We start from the raw sequence: 18,552 nt of genomic DNA, 5'->3' as shown, positions 1-18,552 counted from the left end.
TCTCTCTCTCTCTCTCTCTCTCTCTCTCTCTCTCTCTCTCTCTCTCTCTCTCTCTCTCTCTCTCGACTTGACCTGCTTCTTGAATAGAAGTCACAGCTAAGCTAAGCATCCAACACTGATCTTGACCTCTGATACATCAAATATAGCTTGAGACAAGTATTTGGAGCTAAGTGAGGAGGGAAGGTACCCTAAGGGAGGCAGAGGGAGACTCCTGTGATGCCAGCTTGGGCCCCTTGTAGCACTTAACTAAGAAATGGAATTTAGTAATTATTTACCTAGTGAACCAGTCTGTGGTACTAGGCATTCAACATTTTTCTTGGTTTTTAAACATTTTGTTGTTTCAAATATAGAATCAGACATGAGGGAACCAGGTGATTTAAAGTAATTCATTTTATCCCCTTGAACTTTTGTTGCTAAAACAAGAATTAAAGAAAAATATAAGAGAATAGCACCTAGCTTACACTGTTGCCATGGGAACTGGGAATACTATGCATGCGGTAACCAGAACACAAGGAAGCATTTAATGAGCAGGGTTTTTTTGTTTGTTTGCTTGTTTACTTGTTTTGTTTGTTTTAGGCAGGGTCTCATGTAGCCCAGACTGAGACTGAAATCACTGTGTAGCAAAGGCTGGTTCTCTTTTATCTCCTGATCGTCCTGCTTCTACCTCCCAGATACTGGAATTGCTGGTGTGGGCCATGGTGCTCAGACTGATGGATGCATAGCTTCTCTTAGCTTTGTTTCCAACACTGGTGATTAGCCTACAGCCTTGCCCAAGCTAAGCAACAACTCTGCTGCCAAACTCCAACTCCAGCTTACTTTTGTTCGTTGAAATGCTATTCTGATCCCCATCCTCACCAAGTGTCTCTGGCCTCCCCACTCCAGTTCTTCCAAGATTAGCTCAAGGTAAAGGAAAATGACACCAAACCAAAGTAAACAACAAAATGTGATAAGAGTGGTTACTTTAAATGAATTAAGGACATGAGTTCCAATCCCTAGCACCCATACAAGAAAAGAAGAGATGGCTATACAAATAGCCTGTAACCCCAACACCATGAGTCTCTCTGGGCTTGCTGGTCACCAGCCTACCTCCAGGCTCAGTAAGAGATCCCGTCTCAGTGGACAGTGTCCCTCTTGGCCTCTATAGGCAGGTCAGCACACACATGTGCCTATATACCACAAACACACATGATAAATACTAAATGCTGACTTTAGAATCAGAGGGTCTTGGATTCAAGTCCTAGCCTTGTTCTTTACCCACTGTGTAAACTAAATCAGCTACCAGACCATTTAGAGTAGTCTCCATGATGAGAAACGCAGGACAGTGTAGGAACGCTATGCTCTGTGCTCAATACATACGCATTTCTTTTGTCTTCCTATTCCAGCCCCCTTCACCACTTGAAGAGCACATATGATACCCATGTCCAAGTCTAACCAGAGACCTAAGTATCCACAGATTCTAATTCGTCAAAGCACTTTGTACTGATAGACCCTCTGCTGACACTCTAGCAGGCAGAAAGCTCTTATTACAAAGCTTTTCTCTTGCTCATCTTTGGATACACCAACACAGTAGGGACTGACTACTGCTCTCATGGAAAGGACCTATTCTCACTACACCTTTGTGGTGGTTGGGTTGCACCTGGAGAATAATCACAAAGAGCTGTGCTCAAGAGGGGCTGGCAGCTGAGCCCATGACAAGGCCTTGCTTGGTTTCTTGATGTGACCAACATCAGTGTTCTCACACAGGGGCTGGTATTCTACCCAACTGCTGCCACAGTTGCAGATGCTTCATCTAGCTGGGAGCCAATGTCTGGGCCTACCCTTTATTCCTTGGGCATTCTTTATCTGTTGCTAGAGTGCCTCTAAAAAAAACCCATCTGCTCAAGTTAGCTCTTGGTTTGAATTCTGACAGAGTATTCTGGTTAAAAATAAATTTTTAAAAATGGTGGTAAGGATGATGACAATGACAATTGAAACAAATCAGTATCTTGGCTTGAGAGACCTTCCCAAAGCCATACCACTAGGAGGTGGCCAGAGCCCATCCTGCCTCATTCAATCGGGGGAAAGAAGGGATGGGACGCTCTTGATGGCATGGCTCTCATTTCAAGCTGGTTATTTAACTTCTCTAAACCTCTGCTTCTTCCTTAAAATGGAACCGGAGATGCAGAGATGGGAAGAGTAAGAACACAATGTGCCAATCAAGCCCTTCACCCTATCCCAGCTGACTGCAAATTGTTCTGGAACTCTGTGCTCTGGGCATGACATTGCTGCCACCTCTTGAAATCAGAGAAGCCATGATTACCTGGAAGAGACTCTTAGAGGACTGGTGCCATTTATGCTGAGGACAGTAAGGCAACACACTAGTGTTGTTACAACACAGCAGTCCCTGTCCCTCTCTGAGGATATACAATCAGGTCCATAGTTGCTAGGAGACTTGAAAGTTGTTCATGCTCCTGACAGCAACCCCAGTCAAGAGTTTAACTTGGTTACCTTGGTCAACCAAGGTAGATTTGAGTGAAATCCATTCCTAAGTTTGTCATTGGTGCCTTACCTGGCATAAATAGCCATTTGTTCGTGTCTCCCAAGGAGAGTTTAATGAGAACATGGCAGCCATGTGAGTGGCGATGATGATGATGGCTGATAGTTAACCAGCTAGCAAGAGGTCAAGCCCTAGCATGTAACAAGGTCCTTACAGGAAGCGGATTCACCCCATATGACATTAATGGAGAGACAGAAGTGTGGCAAGCTCAAGAAACCAGCTAAGGGAAGATGCCCAAGGCCTCAAAAGAGCAGGAAGGGGTCCATCCCAGATCTTCACAGGGAAAGGTCCTGTGGCAGAGGTAGACAGGCCACCTGGTGGGGATTGGTATAAAAATAGACATGCAGAAAGTGAAAGGAGCAAAGCAAACACCCACAGACCTCTCGGCAGCCACACTTCAGCCCCTCAGCTCCTTTTGCCCCTCGTGCAGGGGAACATTACAACGATAAATTTCAGCATCAGGACAGAGAAGGTGGGTGGGTTGAGTAATGGCAGGAAGCTGTATAGAGATAGCCTTCTGCTATTGTGATAAACACTATGATCAAAAGCAACTTGGGAAGGAGAGGGTTTATTTTATCTTAAGTTTATAATTCATCATGAAAGACAGCCATGGCAGGAACTGAAACAAGAACCATGAAGGAATGCTTCTTACTGGCTTGCTCCCCATGGTTTGCTCAGTTTGCTTTCTTACAAAACTTGGGATTGCCTGCCCAGGGCTCATACCACCCACAGTGTGCTGGACTCTCCCCAGTCAATCATTAATAAAGAAAATGCTTGTGCTTGCCTACCGACTAATCTGATGGATAGGTCTTCACAATTAAGGTTCCCTCTTCCAAGCTGACCTTCAAGTTGACAAAAGACTAATTGACACAGAGACTGAAATAGAGACACATGTCAAGGAAAAGAGACTGGGGAAATGAATTGTTCTGGGACAGTGAAAGGACATGGAAAGATAGTTTAAAGGGGCAGGTCTAGAATACCTTTTGCTCTTGGGTTTTATGGGCAGTGCAGAACCCAGAGGTTGGTTGGTTCCTTAGTCATCTACTGTTGCTATAGAGGACCACAGTTGATTGCTACTTGTTTCTCAGGTCTGAAGTTTGGGAAATGCAGTATCAGTGAGCATCTTCTTGCTTTGCCACTATGTGGTAGAGGGTGTCACTTAGCAGACTGGAATGCAGGAGAGAAACCTGCTTAGTCATCTCTTCCCTGTTCTTACCAAGCCACCAATCTCATCTGGATGTCTCCAAACTAACTAGGTCATCAAACCTAATTATTTCCCAAATATCACCAACACAACAATAGTGTGCTAGAGGGGGTACTGTGAGCAAGCGGGGAAGGGATGTAAAGCACATTCAAGTCATAGCAATGGGTAAGAAAGTACCAAGTGTGTTGAAGCAATGTGTTTCCTCCTACTTGTTCTCCACCTATGTATGGATCACAGAGCCACTTGTGGAAATAAACACCTTCCCGAGGAAAGCTCCCCATCCTTCAGTCAAGAGCCCTGGGTCACTGCTTGCTTCCAGGGAGTTCTTCTCCATCTCCTTCCTTTTCCCTTCCATCCTCTTCTCGTTCAGCTAAATGCCAATTTAAGTGTGAACTCTGTCTGACCCCCTATCTGTTCAGAAAAGTAAATATTTACTGAATTGCTATGTTATACTGAGGCTCTCCCTGCCTCTGCTCTCCCTGGGGATGTCTGAGTTGTTCTTAGGAACTTGCATGCAGCTACTGTCTTTGTCTTGAAGCTATCGTACTCAGCCAGGAGAGAGACAGATGGAAGTATTACACCCATTCGTTTTGCAGCCTTAGTAGCCGATGGGTCTTTGACATGTCCCTTTTTCAATTGTAACTGACATCTAGTTAAAGCCTTCTCAATTATGCCTTTTAAAACCTAGTTTCTGACATTAATAGTTAATATATACTGAGCATTAATTGTGTTCCAGGGGCATATATTGACACATTTAATCCCAGAACAGGCAAAGGAAACTTTGCAGATAAGGAAACTGAACCACAGACAGGTTGAGTAGCTTGTCTAAGGTCACCCAGCTGATCAGTTCAGGGACACATACTTTGAACACAGACTGACTACTACACATAAAAGGACATATTTCAGGATTGCCTCTAATTTAATTTATTCAACTAAATTAGTTGTTACATATTCAACTACAGTGAATCACCAAAAGCTTGTTAGGGTTAGAAGGAAGGAAGTATATGCCAATCAAATCTCTGTTTGTTTATTTACTCAGTGACCATCTGTGAACACGTGAAAGCCAGGCCTGCTTTCAAAGGGAGTAGACGCAAAACCAGTATCTAGTTATCTGTGAACAGGGCAGTGTGTCCAACAGGGTAGGGAGAGAGCACCTTGCACAAGGAAGTGAAAGTGATTCTTGGGATGCAACAAGATGGTCCAGACCTACAAGTTTATTTTGGCCAAGAAGGTGGAATTGGTCCTAGTGGCTAGGCAGGGATGCAAAGAGGGCACAGGCAGAGCAGTTGCATGATCTGGGCTTCGGAAATTCACCTGGCACAGCCCAAAAGGAACAAAAGCATCCAACAAACAATCCAAACATCCATGTGCCAATTCATTTCTCTGGGTCAGAACTTGGGTTCTAGCAGAGCTGTGTGACCTTGGGCAAGAGAGTCACCCTCCTCAACTGAAATTTGCATAGTCCCGTAACCCACATGGCAGGATTGGCAAGGAGATCTGACATGTTATTACTTATGATAGCCGCTAAAGGGAGTACCCAATTAATATTGGCTTCTACTACAATTATATTTGCTACTGTTGGTGCTAATTTGGTATAATTATGAGGTGTGTTAGCCATGTGTGTTCATGATGGCTAACCTTTATTGTGTGCTTATTCGTATCAGCTGCATTTTATCACTCTGGGGCTGGAAAAGCCACAAGGGACAGATGCAGTAGTTGCTGTAAATCTTCACCCAAATTAAACCAAAACAGTGCTATGGGTCAAAAACCATTTTGGGGTCATAATATCAATCTAAAGAGTTATAATCAACCTCTCTTTAAAAATTAGAAAGATTGAGGAGCTGGAGATATGGCTCACCAGTTAAAAGTGCTTGTTCCTCTTTCAGAGGGCCCGTATCTAGTGGCTCACAGCCACCTATAACTCCAGCCCTGAGGAAATCGGACCTCCACAAGTACACACACACACACACACACACACGATAAAAAGAAATCAATTAAAAAATACATTAGATTAACATGGGAACTATGAGCAAGCGTTAGTTGCTATGAAGTAATTTCTGTAGATTTTCTGTTCCCGGTAGCAAACTCCATAAATACTCTCACTTACCAATGTATATATGGGTTGTATTGCAAGATAGTTTTTAAACTGAAGATTATAGCGAAGAAAATTTAAAGACCTTGGGATAGAAGGTGTGAATTGTCTCTGGTCTTCCTTGTGGCTTTGCTTCTTGAACCCCCTGAACACGGTCTTGGCAGCCAGTATTGGGAGGCTGAACATCAAGACAGCAGAATTCAAGGCCTGGAGATATCACAGATCAGACTTCTAAAAACCCCATGTGGGGATCCAATGCCATCTCCTGGCTTCTGTGGGCACCAGCCACACACATGGTACATAAAACATTCATCCACATAAAATAAAAATAGAATAGATAATTGTTTTGAAGATAGCAGAATTCAGAACCTAGGTTTGGGCCTTGACCATGTGACTTGATTCTTGTGTGACCTAGGTCAATCCACTGCCCAATTATCAAGCATAGTTTGAGAACCAAGACTCCAAGAAATCCACTCCATTTACCTGCATCTAGATGCAACTTTGGTCTCTCTCGTAATTCCAGCTGTTCTACTACTGACTCATGACATGTGCCAAGGTGGACCGAGAGGCTCAGGGTCCACGAACACAGTCCCACTGTAGCGCTCCACGGATTTTATACAATACCAGTAAAATTACAAATATCTGTGCTTTGAACAATGAGGGAAAATTCTGGGGAAGTCTATAGTGAGCACTCAGGATCCTTAATATATCCAAAGTGGACATATAAAAATACACCGAGTACTAACTCCACATCATCTCCTTGAAAAGTGATTGTGATAGCCTCCTTAGGACATAGGGTTGACCTGTGTGGGCCTACAGGGCTCTTTCAGAAAGTAGACAAAATCTCGTACTGGAGTAGAGCTAAGAGCTACCCTGAAGAAAGCCTGTGAGGTCTTAGGAGGGAAGAGCTGAAGGGTTGATACAGATGTCAATGACCACAGGCTACTTGCTAATCCTCGGACCAAATCTGGACTACCGCTGGGTTTTCTTTGGCCTGCAACATACTTTGAAATTAAAATTAAAAACAAATCTTAAAATTACATATTGGATTTCAAAATTTAAATGCCTAGCTTGTCTTAAAATTTCAGAAGGCAGCCCCTAAACCCCACCCACCAACTGCATCGTGGGCAGGCACTGAGACTTCGGGTGAGTTCCATTTACCAGAGAGCTCCTATTTGGCTACTTCTTTAGCAAAACAGCAAAAACAAGAATTTTTTTGTACTTCTGTGTTGCTCTGACAAATGGAACAAGGGGAAGCCAGAATGAAGTGCTTAGAGGCTTCTAGAAAAACAAACCATCTATGAACGTCCTATTGTTGATCAGTTGAATGATATACCACTTTCCTCAGACTGAATTCCTGACCCTTTCAGAAGTGGGGAGAGGTTGTGCTTGCGCCCCAATGCTAAAGAAAGACTCTGGAAGGAGAATGTAGATGCCGTTAAGGGAAACACTCTCAGGCTGTCAGTCTAGAGCAATAAAGACCCCGCTTTTCTGACCTAGGCGAGATTGAACTCAATGCAGGGTTAATGTGTAGGCAGAATGGCAAGACACAGAGAAGACAGATAACAACAAATGCTGGTGAGAATACAGACAAGAAGAAACCCTGATACACTGTCATTGGGAATGTAAAGTCAGCCACTATTTATATCAATATGGAGATTGTTACTGAATACAGTAATAATGCCTACACACCTACTGTGATCTAGTGAGATAATTGAAGATATGTTTACTTCCTGGCCTGGATATAGTCAATTATTTCTCAGATTCCCAAAGAGCCCTTAAGTTCAGGGTTAGGCCCTCTTTCAGCTGATAGGATGGGAATTAGCAGGGATGCAGCTCCTACCTCCAGCCATTACTAGGTACCAGTGTAGTCTCTGGGGATCATTGGTCCCCAGCCCTAGGGGAGAATATGAGGCATCCTCAGATAGGCCCAGTAACAGAAGGAGGATTGTTTATGAGAAGCACCAAGTGCCAGTACCCTAAGCTGCTGATTGTCACTTAGTGATGAAGCCTGGTTAATGCGTCACTTTGATCCAAGAGTATGTTGAATTCAGGATAGACCCTGGCATTGTCTCCCCAGCCCAAATTGGGGCTCAGCCTTTCTTTGGTTTTCCCTACTGCAGACCACTCAGCCCTGAGTGCGGCAAGGGCCCAATTCGTGGATGTGGAAGAGCGTGAGTCAGAGGCCATGGACGTGAAGGAGAGGAAGCCCTATCGCTCGCTGACCAGACGACGAGATGCTGAGCGCCGCTACACCAGCTCTTCGGCAGACAGCGAGGAGGGCAAGGGCCCACAGAAGTCCTACAGCTCCAGTGAGACCCTGAAGGCATACGACCAAGATGCTCGCCTAGCTTACGGCAGCCGCGTCAAGGACATGGTACCACAGGAGGCCGAGGAGTTCTGCCGCACAGGTGAGTGCACACCAAAATGTGGACTGAACACAAATGTGTACAGGTGTTTGCCTAGGTGAAAATGCAGGTGAGCTGGTCAGGGAGAAAGTGCCTCTAGAAAAATCCAAGTTCCTACTGCTTTGGCCCCTGGATCTGGTAAGGGCCTGCCTTGTAGTTCATTGCTGGACAGACACGTCCTAGCTCTGAACTTTACTCTCCTGTGTTAGACGGTCAAGAGCAGTCTCCCTATCACAGGGACTGGAGAGGGAGGCCTCAGTCAGATGACACCTTTAAGCTGTAAGCATGATAATAGAAGTAAGTGCTAAACATATGCTAGTGCCTAGTTTGGGGGTTTAGTGCATATCTTAGCACTTTCCTTGTGTCAAGCTGCGTGACCTTGAGATAAAGTCGCTTTGAAGGTTAGACTATAACACTTAGCGATTCGGGAGATCTCCTGGTGTCAAAGCCTCCTTCCTCACTTCTTCCTGACTGTCCTCAACAAAGTCTAACAATCCCTTCCCAGACTACCTTTCAGCCAAACCCTCTTCTCCTTTCCCTCTGCCATTGCATAGTCCTGGATATGGTTATATGTTCTACAAGATTGACCTCAACGGCCATCCAACCTAGAACCGTCCATTCAGGCCTTTCTCTTTCATAAGCCACAGTGACGCCTGAAGGTGACTCCATGCCCTGTCTCCAGGCTCCTTAACCTGACACTAGAAGACCTTCCTCAGTTTCCCCCTTGTCTTCCTAGAGTTTTTTGTCTCTTGCTTCTTTCCCACCTCTCCACAGCCCACCACCATCCATGGCCTAGCCCAGCTAAACCATTGCTGCATCCCAGAGGGATGATCACTTCTGCTGTGGTACCTCCAAGGTGCCTGTTGTTCTGCTTCAAGGCCTCTGTGAAGCGTGGCAGGTGACCATATTCCCTCCCAATGGGAGCAGCCCACTGGAATTCTGCCGTGTGCTTCTCCCCTCCACAGACAGCATCAGCCACACCAGAGGCTATGTAATTTAGATTATGTTTTAGCAATGCTGTTAAATCCTCACAACAGTTCCAGATCGAATCATCTGGGATTGAATCAGCCAAGGTCAAACAAGAAGAGCAGGCATACACACACACACACTTATACACACTTATACACACACACATACACACGCTCACACACATATGCGCATACACATGCTCTCACACATGCACACACACATATATATACACTTGCACATACTCACACACTCACAAATATGTACACACACACATGCTCACACACATATGCCCACACATTCTCATACACATGCACTCACATTCGGACTCGGGCACACGCGCACACACACACACACACACACACACACACAGAACCACCTATGGCTTCATTTCCTCTCCCTCCCACAGGCCTGGATCCACATGAACGCTGTCCCACCAGCAAGGCTGCCTCTCAGGTTTGAAAAATGACAGCTCCACAGCCCCTCCCACAGCCCCTCCCACAGCCCCTCCCACAGCCCCTCCCACAGCCCCTCCCACAGCCAGTCCCCAGCTTGTGGTTAAGAGCTCAAGCTCTGGGCTCAGACAGATCTGGATTTGAATTCCGGCTCTGCAGCTGTTACAGCCCTAGGCATCCTCACCTGTGCAGAGGGATAATGTCACCTAATGGTAGGGTGCTCTCGAGGATTAGTGAGGACTGTAAACAATATTCTGGCCACCAGAGCCTGGCATGTAACTGATGCTTTATAAATGCTGCCTACTGCTTGTTGTCACCTCTGAGCCCCAGTGAAGGGAAGAGACAAGATCCCTCCCAAGCTTTCCTCTAACTCTGCCCAGCTTATGCTTGACAGAGAGCTCAGTGAGCCTGTGGCTCAGATGCAAGCGTAGCATGCCAGGCTTAGAAAAGGAGCCCCTCTCGTTTTTGTGAGGAACAAATGATCATCCTCAAGCATGCGCAGTTTGCAAACTGCCATCTGGGATCTTAGAGTTAGATGCTGAAGGAGGTGGAATGGCAACCTGTGTTTTAGGCTCCTCAGGAAAGAGGTCAAAGGTCATAAAACAGAACACATGATGAAAAAAATCTCCTACCTTACCAGTTGTCTCACCGGGATCCCTGAACTCTAGGAGTTGGGTCTTCCCTTGCATTCCTTCTGTCCCTGGACACCTCAGCTCACTGGTATCGATGCCAATTCTGTCTGCTTTAAAGGGAATGGAGGGCAAGCCATATGGAAATCAGTGTGGCCTGGGCCGTTTATGGCAAATAAATTTGAGTTTTCACCTAGCATAGCAGTCATTCTTTATAGCACGAGTAGCCTCTCTTGAGAGGATTAGCTCAGTAAAGTGCAGCTATGGGCTGGGCAGGGAGCAGAACAGGGCTAGAGCGTACACGTGCACAGGAGCCAGGACCTGGATTGTGCAGAGTCCTACAAAAGAGACAGGGAAACTGGGGCTCTGACATACACTTTGGTTTTTTGTTTTTGTTTTTGTTTTTCTTAGAAGGAAAAAAACATAGAAGAGCCAAGTAGTGTATGGCACAAAGGGGTGAGATTCAACGTATGGAACATCTGGTCTGGCTCACATCCCAGCCAATCAGAACATTTGCCTGACCATCGATCGAAGGCCAGAGGTCCCTGAGGCACAGGGCCTGCTGATGTGAAACTATTTGTCTGGCAGCTGGATCCAGGGTGGATAATGGAGAGGCCTGGAAGAGAAGTAGCCAGGACGGAGGATCGAAGGCACTAAGGGCCTGAACACATTATTCATCCACCAGTATGGAAAGGTTTCATGACTTTAGCCTCAGATCATGGCTATGCTAGCTTCTGAACTCTCTCCCATGCCAGGCTCCACTGGTCTAGCCAGAAAGGAATTCCTGGTTCCAGGAACCTAGGTAGGCCTCATCCAAGAAGTTCTGTCCTGTTCTAGACTTGCTGACACGTCCCATCTGCAAGAAGAGACCAGAAACCTTCAATGCAATTTAACAGACATGTTACACCATGTGCCTTGAAGATACTGTATGTGGCTAGTGACACAGAAATTTAGAGATAAGCAAAACATAGTATCAGCCTGTGTAGATGCCACCTTCGGCAGAAGTGGCAGGCATCTCTCAGGGGGAACTGGGTTCAGGAGACAGTGAACTATGAACAAGTATAGGTAGATAATGGGGAGCTTTCACAAAGGAAGGCAGTTTGAATCAGCTTTTATGCATAGCACTTGGCTAGAGAAGGAGAGGTGAAAAGAGCCCTACAGGCAGAGGAAGTGGCTGGAACCAGTACAGTGAGTGCAGCTGTGAATGCAGGGAAGAGGGGCTTCTGGTTTGGAAAACTTTCCCAGCATCTTCCCTATGATTATCTTGTTTCCTCTCAGGCACTAATTTCACTCTCCGTGAACTGGGACTAGGAGAGATGACGCCCCCTCATGGGACCCTCTACAGAACAGACATCGGCCTCCCACACTGTGGCTATTCCATGGGGGCCAGCTCTGATGCAGACCTGGAAGCAGATACTGTACTGTCCCCTGAACACCCAGTGCGCCTGTGGGGCCGGAGTACTCGGTCAGGGCGCAGTTCCTGCCTGTCCAGCCGGGCCAATTCCAATCTCACACTCACGGACACAGAGCATGAGAACACAGAAACCGGTGAGTGGCTCACCTGGCCCGTTGGTTACCCGGGTTACCAGGGCATGGTTTTAATTATAATATTGATTTCCTGCTCCATCACTGGAGCTCTGGTGCAGCTGATGAAAAATTGCTTTGCCCTCAGTGAGCAAAAGTCAGAGCCTTTTGCAATGTCACATGAAGTACCCACCCACCAGTGACATGTCAGAGAGGGGTCACTGCACTTTCAGTCCAGACTGGGGCAGGGCTAAAGGGCTGGGTTATTACTTACAAGGTAAGGGAGCAGAGGGCTGCGGATGTTGGTAGCCATTACCCTGTAGAGCTGATTCCCTGTGGAGTCCAGAGGGACCCGCTCTGCTCTGAGACTCTCTAGCATCCAGTTGTTCGGCAGTCCTAGGCAATCTTCTGTCTTATTCCATTGGCTTCCGTTGCTCAGAAGAAGGGTTATGGACCAAGACTGTCAAACAGGAACAACTTGACATTTGGGGTGTGGGGGAGATAGAGGTCAAAGGCTCCAGAGTTCCAGCTAGGAGGGAAAAGTTTATATGATTGTATGTGTGAGGTGTCCAGGAACCCAAAGTCTTGGAGTCAGGAAATGTGTGGCATAAAACATACCCCAAAATCACAATGTGGTTTGCCCCTCCAGGTCAGCCCCATGGTGGGGGCCACTGTGGACCAATTCTGGGGCTTCAGAGAGACTGGCAGAGCCTAAAACAGCCCTACCTGGGGAGGCCTGTTTCTGAGAAGCTCAGCTGGGAATGTGTGTTCATTACTATGACAGGCAGTGCAACACGGGAGGTTGTTTTTTAAAAGTCAGAATGAGAAGAGCCAGCCGGGTGCCAGTGCCCCCTACTGGCTGCCAGCTCTCAATGCAAGAACCTGGATTCCCAGCCAGCATCTGGGTCAGGATGGGGGCTTAGCCCCTTTAACAAGACAGCTCCAGCTGAGCTACAGAAGATCAAAGCCCAGACTAGAGACCAGGCAGCTGACCAGGGTAGTCAGAACCTGGTAGAGGATTTCATCCCCTTAAAGAGCCAGCTGCAGTAGATTCCAGGTGTCTATTCTGCCTTCTTGGCCCTCAGAGTTCTTTGTAGGAGTTAAGAAGAGGCAGGGCCTAAGAACTAACTTAACAGTGTCACCCACCACCCCAACTCCAGGGAGAGTCCTGTGACCTCAGCTCCTGTGGATCTTCCCTTCCACAGTGGATAACTTGTACTCTTTCATCTGCCACCAAGGCCCAGGCTGAGCTAACAGGCCTGACTCTCCCTAACCCACTGTACACAGAAGCACTGCACAGGTTTAAACGGGGGGAGGGGGGAGTTAACTCATAGAAAATGAGGTCTGGTTGGAGGAACAGGAAGTATCTACTCCATCACTGGTCTAGGGTAGAGCATTGGTTGTGTTATTTTCTGGCTCTCACTCTCCCCACTTAAGGTTAAACTGAAGTCCGCACCTCTAATTTTCTGAGCTCTTAGATTAGGAGAGGGAAAGTGTTTTTGTGACATCACAGTGAGGGAACACTAAACAAGCTTAAAGCAGTTTTTCTTGTGCAGGACTTCTCAGAGCCTTTAAAACATTAACATGCGAGCCGATGGATAAATTACCAGCATTTGTAGGTAGCTCCCTTTAGAGTCTTTAACCACAGAAACCTTTATTCTCAGCTCATCAGGGAGGGGGCATCTGATAGCTGCCTTCTGTAATAGCTGAGCTGAATGATGTTCAAGCCTTGCAGACCTGGGATTCCAGCTATCTAACGTTGGTGGGCTGAAGAGTAAGGTACAAGGGAAAGTGGGCGGGCTGGAGAGAGTTAATCACGGTTGGTTCCTGATTATCAATGCCTAGGCACGGCCTAGCACTTCAGCCACAGGAGCTCATTTACTGCCTCTTCAACTCTTTGAAGTCGATTTTATTACGACCATTGCACAGAAACAGGGAACTGTAGCCACAAAAGCCAAGAAATCTGCCTGGCTCGCATGCTAGATGGAATTAGAACTCTAGCCCTTTTACCAATCTAAAATCTTAACTCTGTTAGCTTTAGTTACTTCTGTTGAATTTTCTGTGTAGCAAATGCTAGGATTGCCTGTTCTTCTGAGGGCTCCTTGCTGTGGTGATAAAGGGTCACTTTCTGTAAAGTCAAGACAGAGCAGGACACACATCGCCTACGGTATTGCATATCCCCGAGAGCTGAACTACAGCTGAATTAAGCCTCTGTTGGGGGATAATGACTTATGCAATGAATCTGCAGATAGTGGGGCCAGGAGGTTGGTTGCTGGTTCCCCAGCATGCCCCACCCCCGCTTTCCTTCTCCACTCAGACCTTAGAGCTCCACTTAGAGCTCTAAGACAGCTGTGCTCAGAGGAAATGGTCAGGCAAAGGAGTGTAAGGGGAGTCCAACAAAGGACCTCTGATTTCTGCATCTCTTTCAGGCCTGGACTCCCAAAGCAGACACCCTACAGGTCTCCATACTCTCTGGAGCCCTGACTCCATTGGGAACTTTCATTAATGACCGTTTTATACTCCAGCCTGAATAACGATGGCGATCATCGGAATGGCTTGCTATTATTCATTGATTAGGTTCATAGAATTGTTGCTTAGCTGAGGAAACTGAGGATCAGAGAAATAAAGGGCGCAGTACTGTGTGCCTGGCTGAATAGAGGCCAGGCCCTATCAAGAGAGTCTGTTCTCTCTTTCCCTTGCCATCTGACCTCTCACCATCCCATCTTCTGCCTCTCAACCCTTCTAGATCTGGCTCTCTCCATTTTCTCTGAGGAGAGCTTGGATCTCATCAGAGGAAGAAGGATTGCATATGCTGAATGTGTTAGCTATTCATCCCATCACAGTGAGGCCGCTACTCAGGAATAAGGGAAATCCGAGCTTGCCAAGCCCCCAGTGCACACATGGGATAGCCTCTAACCCCCATAACACTGCGATGGTATCCTCATCCTGCAGATGGGAAGACAAACACTCCACAAACAAAAGTCAACTAACATGAAGGCAGCTCTCAGCATGTTGGTAATGCTTTGTTTGGAATGTGGACCTCTCTGGTCCCTGTTTGCATCCCTCTGAGTCACAGGGAGTTTGGGGTCTCACCTTCGAGAACAGCAGTAGTGTGAATCCTACTTCTTAAGGGGGACCTCCTGATAAATGTAGCTGGCTGACCCATAAACCCCTGTGACCTCCAGCCACAGAAACGTGCATTCCCCTTTCACACCTGGCCTTGCATCAGTCAGTAGTAATGGTCAACCGTATTGACAGCAGCAGGGGCTTCCACTGAGGTCACGGGCTGCTGTGTGCAACTGTCATCAGTAATAACTTTTATAGGGTCCATTAAAGCCAGTTTCTGTCCCTGAAAGTTAATGTCAGCAACTTTTATGTCATTGTTTAATTGAAATAACTACAAAATTGACTGGTAATAGAAACATAAGCCTTTCTCCTCGAGACCGTCAGGGAGAGCTAGCCTTCAGGTGGGGGAGTCACCAAGCTGGGGGCATTGAAGGAGGATCCAGCATGATAGACACCCAGTAGGCATCCAATAAATGTTTTTCAGAACATAGGGGATGTGATCAGGGCTCCATTCCCAGCCCTGGGGCAGGATGGTAAAAATCTCTCTTGTGGATTCATGTGTCATTTGTTTTGCAGAGTGTCCCTGGCATGGCAGGCATTATTCTAGAATGTACAGAGCAGAGCAGCCATGGGAGAAGTGGGAGTTAGCCACCTGTGGTGCTCTACAATAGCAGAGGCATCCCAGATTGGAAAAATCACTGACTTCAGAGCACCTTCCCCCACCCAGCCCCTGAGACCCGGACCAAGTCCAGGAGCAGTGGCAAGCTTGTGATTCCAGTGCTGGGGTCATGGATCCCTGGGTCTCACTGGATATCCAGTATAGCCTAATTGGCGAGCCCAAGGCCAATGATAGACCCTATCTCAAAAAGAAAACTGTTAGGGGTGACAGTGCCGAAGGAACCATGCCCACAGCTGACCTCTGGTCTACACATGCTCATGCATACCCATAGATTCATGTGAACCCACAAATATGTATGCACATGAACATAGAAAATAAAAATAATTAAAATTAAAAACAAACTTCATGCCAGTTTTGAGGTGTTGCTAGCTCATCCACCACTGTGGAAGTCCCTGTTCTGTGGGTCTTGAATTCAAGCATCTGATCATGCCATTTGCTTAAAGGTCCTGGGGAAAGAGCTACTCACTTTCCCTGAGTACGCAGAGGTCAGGCTTCTTCCTTACTCAGGTCTGAACCTGGGTCTGGAGGCCTGGTATGATCTGATTGAGCAGGAAAGCCAAGTGTTCCCAGAGGAACCCACTGCAGAACTGTACCTGGAGGCATGAAGAGGGCTGGGTGGCCTCTCTGCTTTTATCCAAGGAGCCAACTTAGAAAACCACTTAGAAAATAAAATGAAAGAAATTCAGGTCTTTCCTCTGCATCCCCATTATTATACAGTCTGGCATCAAAGGGAAATGGTGAGTTAAGCTAATGAGGCATCAAGTCCACAGAACAGGCGGGCATCTCCAGGGCATCTCCAGGGCATGTGAAGAGAGCACTTTTTACCAAGTCTGCTTGGTTCACCCTCCACCCTCCCTGGCCTCAGACCCTTGAGATTCATTCTTACCAAGATCTAGAAGAAAATCGGTCAGGAAGTTTGAAATGTTCAAAGTGCTACAATTCAACCTACTGTCCAGAGACAGCATCTTCCAGAACAGGAGTTGAGCCAAATAACTGGCCTAGAAACTGAACAGTGCCCTCCTGCTTGGGGAGCCAGCCTACACTCTTTCCTGAACTTAGCCACATTTTCAGGGAGTTTGTCTCTTATTGGGCAGGTCACCATGTAACTCCTGAGCACACCATGAGCCCCCAAGTTCTCAAAGAGGCTGAAAAAAAAACTGGTTTATGTCAGAGAATTTAGTCATAATGCGTTAGAAGAGACTTTTTTTTCATTTTCTAGGCAAGCACACTGATCTGGATTTCAGTGGCATGTTGAAGGAAAAGCCACAGCCAAGACTTAAACCCAGATGTGCCCCATTCCATCATCATTGTCTTGCTTGATAACTCCACTCCATGATGTATACTGTTTTGTAGAAACATGTGCTCAATTCTTAAACTGTGAGATCTTGGAAATAATTCTGGCTATATCTAGGACATACATTTCCTTGTCCATGTTAGAAACTTCCAGAAAAGCAAGTGAACTTATAGCCTCTCTTGATCAGGATATACAAATCAAACCAGGCTACTCTCAAACTGTATCAAACTAGAAAAAAGGTTTAAGGGGAAAGCCCAATTAGAAAGCATCTGAGAAGGCTCCATGGAGGAGGTGCTAGACTCCGGGCCTTAAGGATCAGATGGAATTTAACAGGTAAAGAAACTGAAAGAAGGGCATTCTGTGTGGACAGCCAGCAAGGGCTGTGCTGAATAGACGTCAGCAAGCGTGTTGTACAGGGAATCTAGTGATGGAGGGTGGGAGTTCAGCGCTGTTCTGTATGATCTGGGGAATAAAGTAACTGTTCTTTCTGTTTCAAATGAGCAAGTGTATTAAGCTTGCAGCAAACAAAAGTAAAAGAACAAGTAGCAAGTAGCATATAGGTAACAAAAAACGTCATCAAAGCAGATGCTTTTAACATCCAGCAGGGACAATGGAATAACCTGATTGAGAGAGAGAGCAAGCACAGGTAACATCATCAAACCAGGCTTACAGCATCCAGCAGAAACCAATTGGGGAAGAATCAGTCTTGCTGAATTTTTGCATCTGAGAGTCCCTCCAGCAGTGAGCTTCTGGTTTCTTATTACAACCACACGTGTTTTTATATTGTAGGATAAACAATAATAAAGTCTGTTAAGAATTGTTTGCCTTCTCTCTGTTCTCAAGGACACAGTGTTTTTAATATCCTTAGGTGTTTGCTGTTTTTCCCTGTCCTTGTTACAAAGCCAGTGGGTACCCTGACCTATGTCAGGATTTAGAGGACACTTGATATAAACATGCTTGAGTCTGAGACAAGGGAAGACCTTCTTGATACCACAGCCCACTCTTGACAAGCCCATGCGTCTCAGGAGAATTCACTGAGATAATACGTATTCCAGATGCCATGCTATCCCTTGAGCACTTGCAATAGTCTAGGAATGGTTCTAAGTACTGAGATTCTGCCAACCATCAAAACTACTCACTCTTAAGGATATTAAATTTTAATGGGGAGATCTGAGGGTGACAGGTTGGGAAACTAAACTGTATAGTATGTGTCAAGATACTAAGTGTTGTGTGAACAAGTACCAGGGTGAGAGAAAAGAGGTATAATTTTAAATATGGTGGCCAGAAAAGTCTTCATAGAGACAATGAATTGGAGGTTTTGTCATTGATAACAGGAGCTGTGAGGATGTCGAAGGAAATCCAGCAGAGGAAAGGACAGCTACAGGGACCTTGACATAGAATTTAAATGGCTTGTTTGAACAGCAACAAACGGACCAGTGGGTAGAACAGTGGAGGATGCCAGAGGTGGCCTGGTGTGGAAAGTGTGCAGGCTGGCACTAGAACACCAGAGAATTCTGACTGAGGATGGGCAGGGTCTAACCAGTGCATGAGTGGGATCATTCTGGATGCTTCGTTGAGAGTAGACTGTAGCAGGCACACGTCGAGAGGTGATGCTAGGGCAAAAATCCATGTGAGAAAGGATGTGAGCTCTGACCAGACAGGCAAATCTTATAAGTAGTTAGGGTTGCCTCTGTGTGGT

At 46.2% G+C, this 18,552-nt stretch overlaps 1 protein-coding gene across 5 annotated transcripts in view; it reads left to right on the top strand.

Annotated features, from left to right (window-relative positions):
- The window catches only part of Tenm4 (teneurin transmembrane protein 4), a 725,631-nt gene that overhangs the window by 357,322 nt on the left and 349,757 nt on the right, over positions 1 to 18,552 (top strand). For 3 of the 5 annotated variants that reach the window (XM_028770606.1, XM_028770607.1, XM_028770604.1), the window contains 2 exons: positions 7,956 to 8,243; positions 11,569 to 11,838. In XM_028770606.1, the coding sequence (XP_028626439.1) occupies positions 8,021 to 8,243; positions 11,569 to 11,838 (493 nt within the window). In that variant the 5' untranslated portion in view covers positions 7,956 to 8,020. Of the gene's footprint in view, positions 1 to 7,836; positions 7,847 to 7,955; positions 8,244 to 11,568; positions 11,839 to 18,552 lie in introns of those variants that run through there. The other 2 variants (XM_028770608.1, XM_028770605.1) reach the window with 1 other exon arrangement.

The sequence above is a fragment of the Grammomys surdaster genome, unplaced genomic scaffold, assembly GCF_004785775.1.
Source record: "Grammomys surdaster isolate TR1022 unplaced genomic scaffold, NIH_TR_1.0 203, whole genome shotgun sequence".
Classification (NCBI taxonomy): Eukaryota; Metazoa; Chordata; class Mammalia; order Rodentia; family Muridae; genus Grammomys; species Grammomys surdaster.
This window is presented reverse-complemented; position numbering and strand designations above follow the sequence as displayed.